The sequence below is a fragment of the Megachile rotundata genome, chromosome 9 (assembly GCF_050947335.1).
Source record: "Megachile rotundata isolate GNS110a chromosome 9, iyMegRotu1, whole genome shotgun sequence".
NCBI lineage: Eukaryota > Metazoa > Arthropoda > Insecta > Hymenoptera > Megachilidae > Megachile > Megachile rotundata.
In genome coordinates, this window is record NC_134991.1 from 16,991,635 (window position 1) to 17,007,756 (window position 16,122).

General features: G+C 44.5%; 1 protein-coding gene across 4 annotated transcripts in view; it reads right to left on the reverse strand.

Annotated features, from left to right (window-relative positions):
* Positions 1-16,122, reverse strand: part of Gfrl (Glial cell line-derived neurotrophic family receptor-like) — a 218,621-nt gene that overhangs the window by 42,745 nt on the left and 159,754 nt on the right. The window contains exons 5-7 of one of the 4 annotated variants that reach the window (XM_076535545.1): positions 11,602-11,726; positions 5,953-6,867; positions 4,766-4,942 (exon numbers count right to left, since the gene is read on the reverse strand). In XM_076535545.1, coding sequence (XP_076391660.1) covers positions 4,766-4,942; positions 5,953-6,867; positions 11,602-11,726 — 1,217 coding nt within the window. Of the gene's footprint in view, positions 1-4,765; positions 4,943-5,952; positions 6,868-11,601; positions 11,730-16,122 lie in introns of all 4 variants that reach the window. The other 3 variants (XM_076535543.1, XM_076535546.1, XM_076535547.1) reach the window with 3 other exon arrangements.

The window sequence follows — 16,122 nt, forward strand, 5'->3', positions numbered from 1 at the left end:
ACACACGATCACAATCGTCCGTCGACTGGTTGTCGACCGTTTTGAGGTTTTTCCACCTTTTTCCTCGCTATTTTCCTGCCTATTAGTGGCGCGTTAATTGGTCGACCAACGCGGAATATCCGTTACAATCTCGTATATGCAAACAGACGCCAGTGCAAGCCGCAAAGTGTACAGTTGTCGAGGCGGAAGGATCGATCGCTCTTTGTGGACGGTTTCGAGTGAATTTCCCTGGTAATTTGTCAATCGAGAACTTTCGATTCTCGATTAAGAAGTTATTTAGCTTGTATATTTTACCGTTTATTAATAGCTTTCTCCCGACTACTCGTTCTCGTCTGAATCATCGCTCGTGCGCTGTCCTAGTGTTTCGTAAGAGGGCTACCGGGTACGATCGTTATTAAAAGCGAGAGAAATGCGGATTATTATCATTATTATATACAACGGGTCGATCGTTAAAACGTACTCCCTCTCAACCCACTTTCACATTAATTAAATGAAACGCGTGGGGCTCGCTGCAACGGAGAGGCAGGAGGGTGAAGACACGCGTCTGCAGACGAACGAACGTCGAATCCGAGCGGAAACGTGAAAAGCTCCAGAACGAATGATCGCTGTTACGGTGCCTCCTTTTTCTACAAAAAAAATGCGCTGATACGACTCGTTTAACGTGCACCACCGTCGATACTGCGCGCGTGTTTTTTCAAATTTCCCAAATCCGTCGAACGACGGAAAGAAGACGTACGTCAGCTAATAGCGAACGAACAACGCGTTTGTTCGGGAAAAGCTTTGGAATTATTTGGCAGTTAATGGCTGCGTTAATTTCAATATTTGATAAGTCGAATTCGCAAGGAATCGAAGCAAGATAAAAGAATTCGCTTTCCACGTTGTCTTTGACAACGACGCACGCATAGAATTCGATTAGAAATTCGCGCAAAGATGTAATCAAGTCCATTTGCACCTTGACGACGAACAAACGCGCATTTCTCGCCACTTGTCGCGTTCTAATGAAAATTCGTTCGACCGTTTCGCTTATTTGGACGCGTTTCTCCGTGGACGCGGCCACCCTAACGAGTCGCTATTTTCTACGGTTCGAAAGTCGAACTCTCGACGGGCCTGAGCGTGTAGAAATTTCGCATTCATATATTCAATTTTGGCGGAACGGTCTACGGGGACCGGCAGCTCGTTTCGTGGATACAGAGAGGATCTTGGAGCGACGAAGCGGCTGGAATTGCAATTCGATTCGACCAAACGGAACGATACCGTAATTACGTTATACTATTTGCCACTAATCGTCTTTGGATCCGTCAAATTTTCGAGCATTTTCACCCCATCGAATATTTTTCTATCGTATTCGACAACCGGTGCAGAAATAAAAGACAGCGCAGTATTTTTATTAAAACGCTTTCGATAGCTCCGATGCGATTGATATTTTTGTAAATAAACACGTAGTACCGATATCGTACGTGATAAAACCAATGGCAAAGGTGAAAGTTCACGATCGATTGTGGACAGTGTAAATTTGGTACGAGAGCCATGCTTATCCTCGTAGATTGCTTTTGAAATAGGAGAGAAAGTTTCATCCGTGTGCTCCATTATCTTGATGAAACTTTATTGAATACTCCTCTCGATTGGTGAGATAACCACTTTTCATCGGAACGGTGCTTCTTATCCGATGCTTCTTTGTGCGCGGCATCGTGTGTTTGTAGAGCGTTTGTACCCTTTAATCCGTCGATGGATAAAAACTGTGGAACATTTTTTACATTCTGTTGGTCGAAGAAGATTGGAAAGATGTGCGGATAAAACGATTTTCTAATTAAATCTGGCAATTAATCGCACTGCGTACTCGACAAGTACAAATATTCGGAAGACAATTGTCAACGAAAGAACAAAAAAATGCCAACTTAATTTTATCTTCTCGAAGTTCAAATTTGTTCCAGCGTAATTTTTATGCAAAATTCGGTACATTTCGCTCGCTGAAGCTTGTAAAACAAAACGAAAAGAAAAGTAGCGACGTGTCAAAAGATAGGTAGTCGCTCATTATCCCACTCGACTCGCGCAACAAAACCGAACCGCATTGCGCTAATTGCTCCGGTTAAACGCGAGCACGCTTCAAATTTTGCCGCTCGATAAATCGACGAGCTTAAAACGGTTCCGTGTATTCTTCCGCCGCGGTTATTCTCTCGAGCCCGCGACGGAGAGAAGGAAAGAGTTAGGGCGCGAAATCGTAGCTCGTTATCGGCGGAGTTAAACAAACGGGTCACCGTTATTATAACTCACACCGGTGTACGCGCATCTAGGTCCGAGCATGCGCTCATCTCGTTGCACCTGCGATACCGCGTTCGAGTGTGCTCGTCAAAAGTGCGCCCCTATCGATTTCGGATATACACGTATATATGTATCAAGTAAAATCCGACCGCGAACACCGTCTGCCCTACATTTTTCGCTTTCCCGCGAAAAACGCCCGATCTTCTGCACGTGCTCGGGCGCGAACCGAGTGTCCTTTGATCTTTGTATCCGAATGTTACCTTCGAGTGCGTCGTTTCGAAGGTTAGAAAATTAAGAAGAAACTGCAAAGTCCTTGCATAACTGTGAAAATGTCGCGTCGTATTCGTGAAAAATGTAAGGTTAGATGTGCTTAGCTAGTCGATAGGTTATCGGACGTTTCGAAAAGACAGTAGTCGAAGTAGAAGTGCAGGATATAAAAAAAAATCAGTAGGAAGACGGATGTGGGATTGCGGAGACAGGAGCGGATGCGGTAGCGCGAACTATAACGCATCGAGAATTGATTGCATCCGGATCGAGCAGCGAGTAATTATCCTTGGTTATCCTTTAATCCAGCGATTACCCGCGTATCGATGTTCCGTCGGGTGATTGATTCGGGTTCCTACGCTTCGCCGAGCAACGCGGAGCGATCGTGTCCCACTATCCAACGGACCGTTCGCAAGGAAGCCGGATGATCGATTTTTCCGATCGACGATGTTACACGTTTGCCGCTAAAAAATCGGCTCGGAAACCTTGTACGAACATCGCGAGCGAGACTTTTTACGTTCTCGAGTTCTTGCGAGTTCCCTGTTGCGTCGAACAGCGAATTCCGAGATTTTGCCGAACAACCGCGCTATGTAGATCCCGAATGTGCTCGAACGCTGACTAAGATTCCTAAGCGAACTCGCAGCGTGTAATTTGTTTTATCATCAAACAAACGGTCGGTTTAATCGCGGTGCAGACGCGCCGGAAAAATCGTGTAGCTGGTATTTTTTCAGCGCCCGCGTCTACTAGAATTTACAGCTGCTAAAACGACGCATATTTATCGTTCTGGTTAGAATAATGCTGACCATGGTTTCGGACCTGTTAACGCGGCTCAACTCCTCTTTCATCCATCAACTCCCTCGAGTTACGAAAAAACGAGCCTTAACGAAAATATACGTTCCCTCTCTGCGCTCAAAATGTCCTCGATCCTCTCGTTTCTGACGAGAAATTCACGCGTTAAATTTACTAATTTTCTTATTCGCTGACTTCGATAACTTTTTATATTTTCAAACAATGTTCCCATCGTTTCTAACGACGTTCCCTCGCAAGTACAGTTTCCACCTTACTTCCCTTTACATCGAATAACTATCGTGTTAGAGTAGATTCTAGTTATATCGCAACGGATGTGGCTGAAGCAATGCATGGATTATACAATACGTAAACTATACGTCCTGTGGAAATACAACACGTAGATTATGCAGCGCGTAGAAATACAAGGTGTAGACTGTACAACGCGTAAGCTATGCGACGCGTGGGAGTACAACACATGGTCATACAACGTATGGATTATCGTGCGCTACGGTCGTAGTGAAACGTTGTTAGAATAGGAAGTTCGTTCGAAGAGGGCAATATAGCGAGAATCTACTGCGTTTACTGAAATACGACTTTGCTACAAATTTCAGCTTTTCTATGGCGAGACTAAAAATTGTCGGAGCTTGATATTCTGTAATTAGCAATTTGATCGTTCGCAGGAAAGTTAACCATGGTAGATAGGCGACATGAGCGACGAGATACGAGACGTCATAAATTTTTCTGGTCCAGGTGGCGGAAAGTTTTGCTCGAAACCGATCAAGACGGGTAATATCGCGTCTCGTATCTCGACGCGAGACTTATCACGGCCAAAAGTTTAATTTAATTTCGGCCCGGGTCCTCTCATTTCCGGTCCTGCTCCCCGTATCTCAACGTATTATTTCTCGAGCCGCCGGATTTCGAACTTTAATCCGAGGAACTTCTCGCCGGATCTTCCGAAATTCTGGCTCGTCCGGTGGGTATAAATCGTTTGACAACCCCTGGCTGCCAGCGGAAATTCAATTGCCTTCTAGTCGTTTCGCTTTAAAACGCTTGTTTCTCACGCTTTAATTAGAAGTTACTTTTGGTTTGTCCCTCTGTCTCTCGAATATTGCGAGTTAGAGCCGCTTTGCTATGGGTATCTGCGCTTGAAAAATGCTTCGACGAGAGTCAAAGAACGCGTCGACGAGATCACTCGTTGATAAGGGGGCAAGATGAAACGCGTTGCGAACAGGATAACCTCTTCTGTGCGTACACGCTTGCGTTTACGCTGGATTATTCGCGGAAAATGCGTTTGACGTTCGACTCTTCCGAGAGATACCATACGCTCCTCTGAATTTACACCGATAGTACAAAGATAGAGTCAAAAGTCGTACTTTTACTTGAATAAATCGCTCGCATTTTTGTTCTTCTTAAGAAAAATAATTAAAAAAGCGATAAATGAAACGCTACTCACGATCGTGCTCGTCCGTTTGATTCCTCTTGTGGTGCGACTTGTGATGATGTCCTCCAGGAACAGGTATCTGCTTCATCGCCAATAGATCTTGATGGTCGGCGTCGATTAACGGATTTTCGAGCTGCGATTCGATCACCTCGAAACTGGTCGAATTGTCCGGATGTGAGATGACCTTCACTGTAAACGAGCAAGCGTAACGGAGCATGGAGGGAATCGTAGACGCGCGTCTGATCGTCGCTTTCGGCCCGCGATCGAAGCGGAGTTTCTTCGACGAAACGATTCAATTTTTTCGAACGCGCGACGCAACGTGGCTTCGAAGAACCGGACTCGGAATTACTCGATACTTTCTCGAGCCTCGAAATAATAATGCGCTCTCGGAACGTCTCCATTAGCAAAGTTGCCGGAAAACGTGAGAGCGGTGGAAAATCGTAGGTTCAAATTTTCGTATCAATCGTTGCGTTGGTCGGTGAGCGGGATCGCGTTCGAGGGTTGAACTTTCGAGACAGGAGAATCGATATCTCGGAATTTCGTCGAACGAGCAAGTGTTCGATACTGGCTACGCTCCAATAACACTTAAGTATTGTCTGCTATCGTTGTATCGCTCTTGAAAACAGCAAGTCGTTGATCGAAATCTCGCTGCAAAGACTGCTTACCGATTCAACTCCAATCGAATTAATCGTAATTCAATAACCGAACGGATGTTCTTACAATTAATAAGCCTTTAAGATGACGACGATTTAAATACGATTTTCTATTCTTTGTTATCGTCGTCTAAACATTTTGCAAATTTCAGAGAGATCGATAGGAACAGTCTACAATTTAGGTTGTTAGGTTATTTCGTTGAAATTCGTATTGTTTTAACTCGGAATACTAAATTGTACATAGCTCTCCGGTTACTGGCTCCCATTCGGCGACAATTGTAGCAGCGGTTGTTTCTAATTTCAGCAAGGAATAGTAAAATATTTAAGCTCGCTGATTTATAAATTCAAGTATCCAGTTTGAAATTCGGATTTCGATTGATCCAATTGAAGCATAAAATAAGTAAAGAAGTATCGATATCGAAGAGTAAGAATAGCGAACAATCGACTGGCTGTTTTCCCATCCAACGAACTCGACGAATCCTACGTCCGAGAATAGGTGCGCTCTAAGGCGCGTGTCTGGTCACACCTTGACCCCGGTGTACGAACCTTGGTCGACGAACCCTTCGAAGGCCTCTCGGAGATCGAAGAGCCGGTCGACTGGCAGCGCGCCGATCCTGAACTCGAGGTCGTCGAGGTCGTCGTCGGCGCGATCGAAGATCGCCCGATGTTCGTAGGTTGGCCTCGGTGCGAACTTCTTCGGCTGCACCAAGTCAGGCCTCTCGATTCGTTTGGTCTCGTCCACGGTAGGCGTTGGACGAGCCGGTGGCGGATAACTCGACCACGACGACGACGACGATGACAACGACCAAGAAGACGAAGAGGACGACGACGACGACGTCGCGGCGGACGGTGGTGCAGGTGGTGCAGGGTGGTGCTGGTGATGGTGATGATGGTGCAGGTGCGCATCATGCTCGCTTTGGGAGTGCCTTGGCTGCAGGTGCACTGTGCTGGTGGCACGATCATGCTTGGATAATGTGGACGAAGAAGAAGAAGAAGAAGAAGAAGAAGAGGAGAAAGAAGAAGAAGAAGAGGAAGAAGAGCCGCGATCATAGAAGCTTCCAGGTCCTTCCATGGATCGATCGTCCGTGTTTTTGTTCCTGAAGCCGGACCGATGCTCGTCGTCGGATCCAGCACGAGCCTCTTGCCGGTCGTCGTGATCGGCGCGAGGATCGTACGCCTCGACCACGAGCACCCCCGGCCTGCCAGGTAACTCCGGCGCTTCCTGATGACGACCGTGCTGATGACGATGCCCGTGCTGACGCCTCTGTCCCGGATCCTGGACGTCGTACGTGCTCTCGTGGTCGTAGTACGAGGTGCGCGCGGCCTCGGGGAACAGAAAATAGGGGTACATACTGGTCGGCGGTAACCAGAACTCCTGGTAGCTCTCCTGCTGCGGGTCGAACGGATACAGGGCCGAGTCCGTGCCCGACAGGTCTACGGAGGTGGAGGAGGGCAGGAACTCTGTAACACAGAAGCAGAGACGCGGACGAGAACGGGGTGAGTGGGGTGCGTGATCGTTGTTGGTTACACGTGCACGGAGAGAAGGGTACGTGCTACTCTCGTGCTCGTGAGATCGGATGGTGACACGGTGGTGGTGGTTCGTGGATGGTGGATCGTCACGATACCGTTTGCTGCTGTTGCTTGTTGCTGGCGAGGAGGCGGGACTACGCAGTTTTACGGGACACGGAATCACGTATGAAAACGACGCTTACGGAGTTTCGACTCTGTTCGTTCAACGAATTAGCTCGTCAACGCTATTCTCTTTGGAAGTTCAGACTAGCGTTATGCATGGAAATTTCGACAGTTTCCCAACTATTAACGAGTCGATGGTCAAGACGCGACCGAGTAATAGATTGGCTCGAAAACTTGTGTCGTTCATCCTTCAACTTTGTTCTACAAATTCGTACGTGCTTTTCAACTTTACGATTTAAAATATCAGAGTTATCGATCAGTTACAAATAATAAGATTTAGTGAAAATTTGTAAAATTCGCGCGGTAATTTCACGAATAATCGCGAAAGGTTCCAAAAAGAGTAGCAGTTAATCCGCAAATTACTTCGGCGTTAAGATCTTCTGGGAACTATTATCGTGGACCAGCTGCTCGTGAAGCCAATCAAAGCTCGTGGTCGGTTAAAAAGAGGAGACTTGTCTCTGGGGGAACGTCTCTCTCGCGAAGAAAGCGTTTGCTTAGACATTTGGCGCTCCACAGAGCCCCGAAAGAACTCGGGGGAATGCGAAAGGAAGTCTTGGAACCGCGCAAACCGAGCTCGACCGTCGATTCCGATTAGGACTTGGTTCGTTTAACCTTAGCTCTGACTTCTCCCCTATCCTTTTCCCTTGAATTTTTGCCATGATGGTCCTCGCTTCGAGCCCAGAGACGCGTAAAAATAAAATATCTGCTTCATTTTAGCCCGGTTGCATCGGTATCTAGCAAAAGTGTACTCTTATCGTCGATTCCTTTTTCTTTTTCTAAAACGCATACGAGTTTCGCGATAAATTTAATTACCCTTTGCGCACAATTTCGTGTACGATAATTGCAACGGAGAAAAAAATATTTTTCGAATCACAGTTGAGCACAAATTGCTTATTTTGTTTTTTACAAATGTTCTGTGCAAACGTAGAATTTTAAAACAAAATGAAGCACAGTAATATCGTATAACAGAACGAAGTTTGTTAAGAAGACTTGAATGTTTATCTCGAAGCTACTTTTTCTTTGAATACTTATAGTTCCGACTGAAGATATATTTGCTTTCGTGTTAATAAATAGGTAAAATGAACGGCTGCAACTTATTATGCAAATAGGTCAAGAGGTTTATAATAAGCTTTGAAAACTGATTCATATACAGCGAACGTGAGAAAGTTTAAAGAGCAGATAATGTCATGGAAAACCCTTACGGCCTTTGACATTCTACGGAAAAAAAAATGGTTCGAAATACCAAACGATGTAATTGGAAGAACGTGTCCTTTAATGACCAAAGTTCAGATACCGATATTTCATTTTCGTCGGTGAAATAACTGTTCGAAACAGTGTACTTGGCTTTCTTAACCTTATTAATTCACTTAGAAATAGCTGTAATTAAAATCGTAGTATTCGATCCTCGAAGCAATTTGCGGAGAAATTTGTTCGCGTAGTCGTTCCAGATTTGTAAAGCGAACGTAATAATTGTACAAAAGTGATTCCTTTAACAGTAGCTGGATGTAAAGTGGACGGGGACAAGAAAGGGACGAGTGAGAGAGAGTAGACAGTCGTAATAGACGAATTTAATCGACACGAGCATGCACATTTCAGATAGAAGTAGAAAAAAAGACACAAGCATGCAGGCTGAGAACGTGCACGGCCTACGCGGCCTCAAAAGAGAGTCTTTCATGCAAAAGTCCAGAGCATGCGGTGCATAATCTCCTCGCATTCTCGCCCGAAGGTTCTCCAATTTTTATCCGCATTTTCTTTTCTTTCCTTCGCGAACCGGTAAACTCGAGGGCCGATTAGTTCCCGCGACCAAGTCGGTGACTCGGCGCGAAAGAGAGAGAAAGAGAAAAAAGTCGGTCGTCAAAGGAACGGCAATAATCGTAACGACACGCCGCAATAGAGGTATAAAAGAAGAGAAGGTATGCTAATTTTTATCGGCGTCTTTGCGCCTCGCGTGTTCCTCTCGATAGATTCAGGCGTTCGCGAGGGAAAGCTTTCGTGCTGACCCAGTTCGATCAGAAACGATCAGAGCCAACGCAAACCGAACCGAGTGAAAAGAACGCCTAGAGATTCAATCTCGCGAATATACAGGACGTCTCAAACGATATCCCTCCTTCTACGACAATTACTACCCTCTTAAGTATCCAATTAACTACTTTCAAATTCCAGTAGCACGGTTGTTACCGCATAACTGGGTAACAAGTACAACTATTTCAATCATAATGCGCAGCGTACACCTTTTTTGAGACGTCCCGTAAAAAACAAAAAATTATACCTCGATCCAAAAGATTGATCGTTCTCTTTCTCGGTTGCGAGATGTCTAAAATAAAGAAATTCTACGATGAAAAATGACGCGTATCGATCTGAAAACGCAAATCCTTCGAGCGGAACGCGTACTTAGGGGGTGCTGGTGCTCTCGTGCAGTTCCTTGACGTTCGAGGATTTCGAGATCGGTCCCAGGCCTCTTTTGGATCGTCTAGCAGCTTCGTCGATCCGTCTGGGACTACTGTGAGACCAGGACTTAGGCAACGCGTCCAGGATCATCGTTTTCGTTCCTCTTGCTGTTCGCCTGAACCAAACACGAGTCGCTCGAATCGTTGTTCTCGCTAACGATTGTATGAGCTGTCTCTCGTTTAGCTCGGTCCCGAGAACGGTCTACGAATAGAACGTGTCGTAGCCTCCTTAACGCAAAACATTCGTTACTTTCTGATCGTTCGAACTGCTTTTATGGATGCCGATCGAAATACGCGACAGTGATAGCCGGGATGCATCTGAACGATCCTGAGGACACGCTTACCCTCCGATTATCCTTTATTTTACAGAATAAATTACTATCTTTTACGAAACTTCTTATTTACATTTCGGTATTTTACAGCCCTCGTGTCCCGAATGCAGGACCATTTTCACCCGGTTCTCGTATATTTATTTCGTTAAATACGATTGAAGCTGTACGAGTTAAATGATCTTCTATTCGGCCGAGGGTAACGCGTTATTTATTCGAACGTCGACACAGAAGCTGAAACGTCGAAAGTCGATGACGCATCTGTTACGATTATTCATTTAGCCAGCAACGACAAATCAGTTTACTCGGCCAAACGCACATTGAAAAGAAAAAACAAACGCTTTCGTGTCGCACATGCGTCTTGTGTGGTGTACTTACGTAGGGGAAACGCTCTAAGTAACGAGAATTTCTCTTTCTTTTTACGTCTTTCTGTCGTTCACGAACCGTGTCGATCTTGGACTCGAACGAAATCTCTACGTTAGGGACACTCAAAGTGTCAGAACTCTTAGCACAATTGCTAGAAGGGCTGTGGCTCAAAATATAAGAATCCAAAAAGTTGTAACGAACGACTCGGTGCACATTATCGAGAGTTTTCATTTTCACGGATTCGATCGCGATCAAAGATAAAGGGAAGATGCGTTTTAACGGAGGAGCCGATGAAAGGCGGCTCTGAAAGTAGTTTGGTCGAGTATCATTAGGCTCGAAGGAAGCGGAACGTATGGAAGGGATGTTGGCCGAAGGGAACGGGATTTCAGTGAAATTAAGGTCGAGCCTGCCACGCGATGAAATCCTTATCTACATCTCGATACCGTTGGCCTTTGGTTAATTAAGGAGAAAGGAGCTTATCCAAAGGAGGCTATAACGTCGTCCCACGAGCCTTAAACACCGCGGTATCGCTGAAAGTAATTGCTCCGTCGAGCTCGTAGCTTTACTTCGACATCGACACCGGGGAAAAAATAATGGCAACGGAAGCGATAACCAGGGCCAACCGTGGACGGGTTTGTTTACTGCAAACTACCAACATTTTCACCGTCTTCTTATCTACCGTTATCCGTTACATTCTTCTGGATACAAATTAACCTTTTATCAAGTACCATTATTCTGCCTGTAATATTGTTTTTTAATGGCTGTGAACAGTTGCGAGGATAAGGTAAGGGACGAAAACATCTTCAGAGCTATCTTTCATCGAGGAGTAGTACTGGGTGGAATTTTATGAACTTAGCGTTTTCATATTTCGATCCAAGATCGACAGGTTCGTTTCACAAGAGCGCACGCACATCGACCGAAGTAATTTGGAAGAAACAAAAAGATAAACTGAAAGATTACTCGGTGGCAAAGATACAGACAAACAGGTACATAAAAATCGGGCAATCGAGCCTCGCAACGGAACGGACGAGAAAATAAACAAGATACTCTGTAGAATTCATATCCAAAAAATACACACGTTACTTCACAACACCAACAATCCTCTTCCAACAGGGTGCGCTAATTGATACGGTTAATCAACGTACGATATACTCAATTCATTCAAGATCACAAAACGATGTGTGTATGTGTGTTCTGGCCCGCGAGGACAACTCGCACAACGAAATCAAATGTTCAATAAGCGTTTTAGGAAAACGTTCGATGTATGCCTGTATGTACCACGTGTATATTACGTATACATAGAGATAGATATAGAGAGAAAAAAAGAAGACGGTCGTGGTTTCACGGATTTTCATACTCACCAACGCATGGATTGTGATTCACCATGGAGAAGATCTTGTCGCAACGTTTCTTCATGCGATTGTTCGGACATATGCAACCGAACATCGGCGACAACCGTAGCTGGGTCCAGGAATCGTGGCAAGCGCTTCTGAAACGGTAAAGAACAACGTTATTCTATAAAGTAGAAAGAACGGTATTACCGCGTTTACGATATCGCGACGAATCGTCATTTCGAAAGAAAGAACACGCGATTCTAAAAATCAGGGATTTTATTCGACAAAGTAATTCAGGCCACGGTAGTCTACGTATGATCATTAGAAAAATTATGCGGCTCAAAGAACAGTGTTCATCCTTGATGCTTTTGGTCCAGCTTTATTTAAAAAAAAAGATCCAGCAATCTAATTGCGCAGCAAGAAACGAGAAAAGGTCGAGGAGCAGACCATGGAAGAGAGGGTGGGAATTCGGGGAGGACGAATCTCCGTTCGTAGGAATTATTTGGGTTAATGGCACACACGGTACCGTGGCTCTCGCTCTCGACGAATTAGAGGGCAAACGAGGCAAAAGGAAATACGAAATCAAAGGTGAAATAAAAGCGACACTTGCAAGATGAGCGAAAAAACGATGCAATGACGGATAAATCAAGCCTTTCCTCCGCTTCTTTCTCGAGAGCAATTGTTTTGTAACACGGCGATTCACGCGCGAGGCCAATATAGTTATATTTATTCCACGAGATCACGATTCTACCGTCTACGATTTCCTTGCGGATTCTGAAAAATGGAAGAAGCCTTCCAACGGGAATGCATCGTCATCGAGTAGCAAACTTGTTCCGAATTTCCTACGGATTCACGGAAACTCGCTAACTTCGAGTATCGGTGTACTATCCATTATTAAAGATCCTCGATCTCGCAAATTGGATGTGATTCCCTGAACAATATTGTTCGATCTTAAACGGTTCTGCAAACACTCTGCTAACAATGAAACGCGAGAGGATGCCGTGCTTTAATTGCAATCGATGCGTCGTTACAGAGGTTTCGTAAAACATTGACCACGAGTTGTAGTGCCTTGGTTGCATCACCAAAACTGTATAAATTTCCAAATTTATGTGTTTCGAAACTCCCGAGTTTTTTTGTTTTACAGTTTCTATAGTCTACAGTAGTAGATTAAAAGCAGAACATTGTCGATATCGGATTCGCGTGGGACGCGATCATCAGCGGTTTCCCGCGGAATCTATCGCGAAACTGGCTTAAAGCGCCTTTCCGAGCGGTGTCCAATGAAATTATGGTTTCGTCTGGTGGCGACGACGATTTTCGCTAACGGTGTGTCGCTGACAGCCATCCGGAATGCAGTCTGTTCAAGGAACAAGCGTCGTGCGGTCTGGCCGCACATCGAACGCAGAAGCAACACACGTACACACGTTCTCTTCTCTTGGCGTCTACGGCGAGTTTCAACCCGGCAGCTTTAAGCCGCATCCGGTGAATTTATAGCGGAGGTCCACGGCGCCTGGTTGGCCGTTGCTTTTCCGTTTGTTGCTCGGATTTTCCCGCGGGATTTCACGAAAAATTCGAACGGTCTCTTTCAATTGCAGCGAGCACCGTGCAACGGAAATACGTGTCGCTTCCCCTAACGAAATTATTTTCTCGTCGGCGGTGCGATGTCTTAAATTCGTGATCCTTAAATTTATCGGCGATTTGTTCTTTCCTTTTCGGGAGTATCTTGGACGCGAGTGGTACACGAATATTTGTATGGACCAAATATGGCTTTATCATATTTTTAAAAGAACGGTGTTTTTACAGCAATATTTCTATTCCGCCGTATCATAATGGTCCTCGGGCGGTTTATATTTATTGACAATATTTCAGGGGTTTCAATATTTATAGGCAATACTGTACTAACAATATGTATTGACCGCGAGAATCCTGAAACAGTGACAACGTATATTGATCGGTCCGCCTCTCCATTACATCTATCATTGTTTCGGGGATACAACAAAGAGTGTATATAAATTTTACCACCGGTCATGTTATAATTGGAATTATTTAAAACACAATTTTTTAGAATTTGCTGTGACTTTTGAACGGTAATTAAAACCCGATGCAACCATGTACGTTATATTTTTGTCACGGTAGCTAACGGTTGTACTTTAATATTGTCGCTCTAAATCCGTGTAATCGAATCCAGTGAAAGAACGAATGAATAATTCAAGAGCGAGTAAGAAGACGGTTAATTTGATTTCAAAGTTAATCAATGTTGGGTAAGAAGCGGTTGTGTTTAATTTAAATCAGAGCTATATAGAGAAGTTAATGCAGCTCCAACGGAGAAAGTGACGAGTTTCTTCTCGTGTATGGTAATCAATGTTAGAGAAAGTCTCATTCTCGATGCACGGAATTTAATCCCGCTCGCGAGTCACAGAGGGAAGACACACGAGTCTGGCTAACGTTCAAATTGCATTCGCACGAGTTTCGTTTCGACGGGAAACGAAGTTCAGGAATAGCCTGACACCCATTTGCCAATTTGCTAGTATAATCTGCATCGCGTCGGTGGTAGAACCGCGATTTACAAACAAACGCTCTTGAAAGTACTCATTTTCGAGGAAACAACGGGTGGTTAACCATTAAAGAGTACGCGACTTGCACACTTGCAGCTTCCGGAATTTTTGTACTTCGGTACTCCGGCACTTTCGGAATTTGGAACTGTAGGATTTTGGGACTTTTACAGGTTAAAACTAAGAGAATGTGGGACTATTAGAAGTTTAGAACATTAGTACTTTGAAGATTCGGTGCTTTGGGCTTCCGAAATTTGTAGACTTCCTAATTTTTGGGATGCTGAAATTTTAGATGTATCATATTTTCGAGATACGCTACTCCAGATGACAAAAGTTGTATAGTATAATAATAATGATTCGGCGTATAAAAAATTGTGATGCAGGTATTAGCGAACAAAGGGGGTAGGAAAATAATTGCTAGAAGTTTGCTCCAGCCTTGGTGGGTACGTTAGGGTGCGTGAACGCACACGTAGGCGTACTTAGCACCCCTGACTGTGCGCGACCACTCGACCGGCACGTACCGGATCCTTCAGACGAACCTACACGCCAGTAAATTATCGCCCGACCGTACATACAGGGAAGTGCGGTGTTCTCGTTGTTTTACACTCTCTCTTTCCAACTTTCTTCCTCTGGCATCCACTTTCCCGCGACCCTCTTCGTCGCGCGTCCCACTCCTCGTCAACCCCTGGCCTAGCTTTCCTCTTTGTTCTTTCACGCTTCGTTCGTCCGCGTTCGCGTGGCCCTCCTACCGCGATAAACACGAGATTTACGGATTATTCCGTGTCTTTCTCGGATGAATTTTCTATTTCTGCCTGCCTTTTTTCTGCCCACTGCACATCCTCTTCTCGCGTTTTCATTAGAATCGTTTTCAGCACTCGGTAGTTGAATGTTCTGACATTGGAACTTTCGGCCTCGCGAGAAAACGAAGGTAACGCGAAAAGTGCAATGTTCGTTCGGGAGGATTCGAGATCGATGGCGTCATCCATCAAATCTGTTCGCAAATTTATATCTCGCGGACCGACGTGCTCCGATTTTTGCAAAACTGAGAAATCACAGGTCCATATCCAGAAGTTTCTAGCGCTGAAACACGAGAACTCTCGAACAGAGGGTTGTTACGAAAATTTGAATATTCGGTGCAGCGAATATTCGATGCGCTCAAATTTCATATTGTATATTTTTAATAACCGAATATATAATTCTGTGAAGGTAGGTAATTCTTAATTAACAGCTATTGATTACCGTGCTCCTAAATAATACTAGTTTAATTATTTCGAATAGTTTAACTATTTGAAAATTTCAGCCCAGCTTAGCTTTTGTTACATTTTCAATTTATCATTTAACGAAAATGAGTTCTGGGTGTCTAGATCGAATCTGTGAGTCGAAGGTCGAAAATCGAGGATATATTTCACAGCAGTCGCGCGATATTCAATCTCGACGAATGACCAGGAACGACCCCGCGTAACCTTTTCTTTTCACAATCGGCGTGTGCACTGGCTTTGCCTCTCGAATAACATCGGATAACTTTGCGCTTTGTAACCTGGCCCGAAACGCGTGGAATCGAGTTGAATGGAAAAAAGGAACGGGAAAAGGGAGAATGCGAAAAACGCGTCGTCAGGCAATAAAAGCTTTCTTTCTCCTCTCTTTTCGAAAGAGGAAAATACGTGCTCGAAAGTTTAGACCGAACCTGAAACGCTTCTTAACCTTTAATTACACCAACTAGTTTATACATATTATTATTATATTACTATTCCATTACTATTCCATTAATAATACGAGGCTCGAAATTTCAAGATTTCAAGTCTTGAATGTACATCTTCGTAGGCTTTATGAATACACATCAAATCCTGTTATAATGTTCAAGTATTCGATAAGTTTCAGTATTCGATCTCATTACAAAATGAGAGCTTAAACTCGGAAATTAGCATTTTTAACAATAGCTTCAACGCGTCTACGTTCATTTCACTGCGAACCTGTCTGACCAAATTCGTGTTCGTACTAC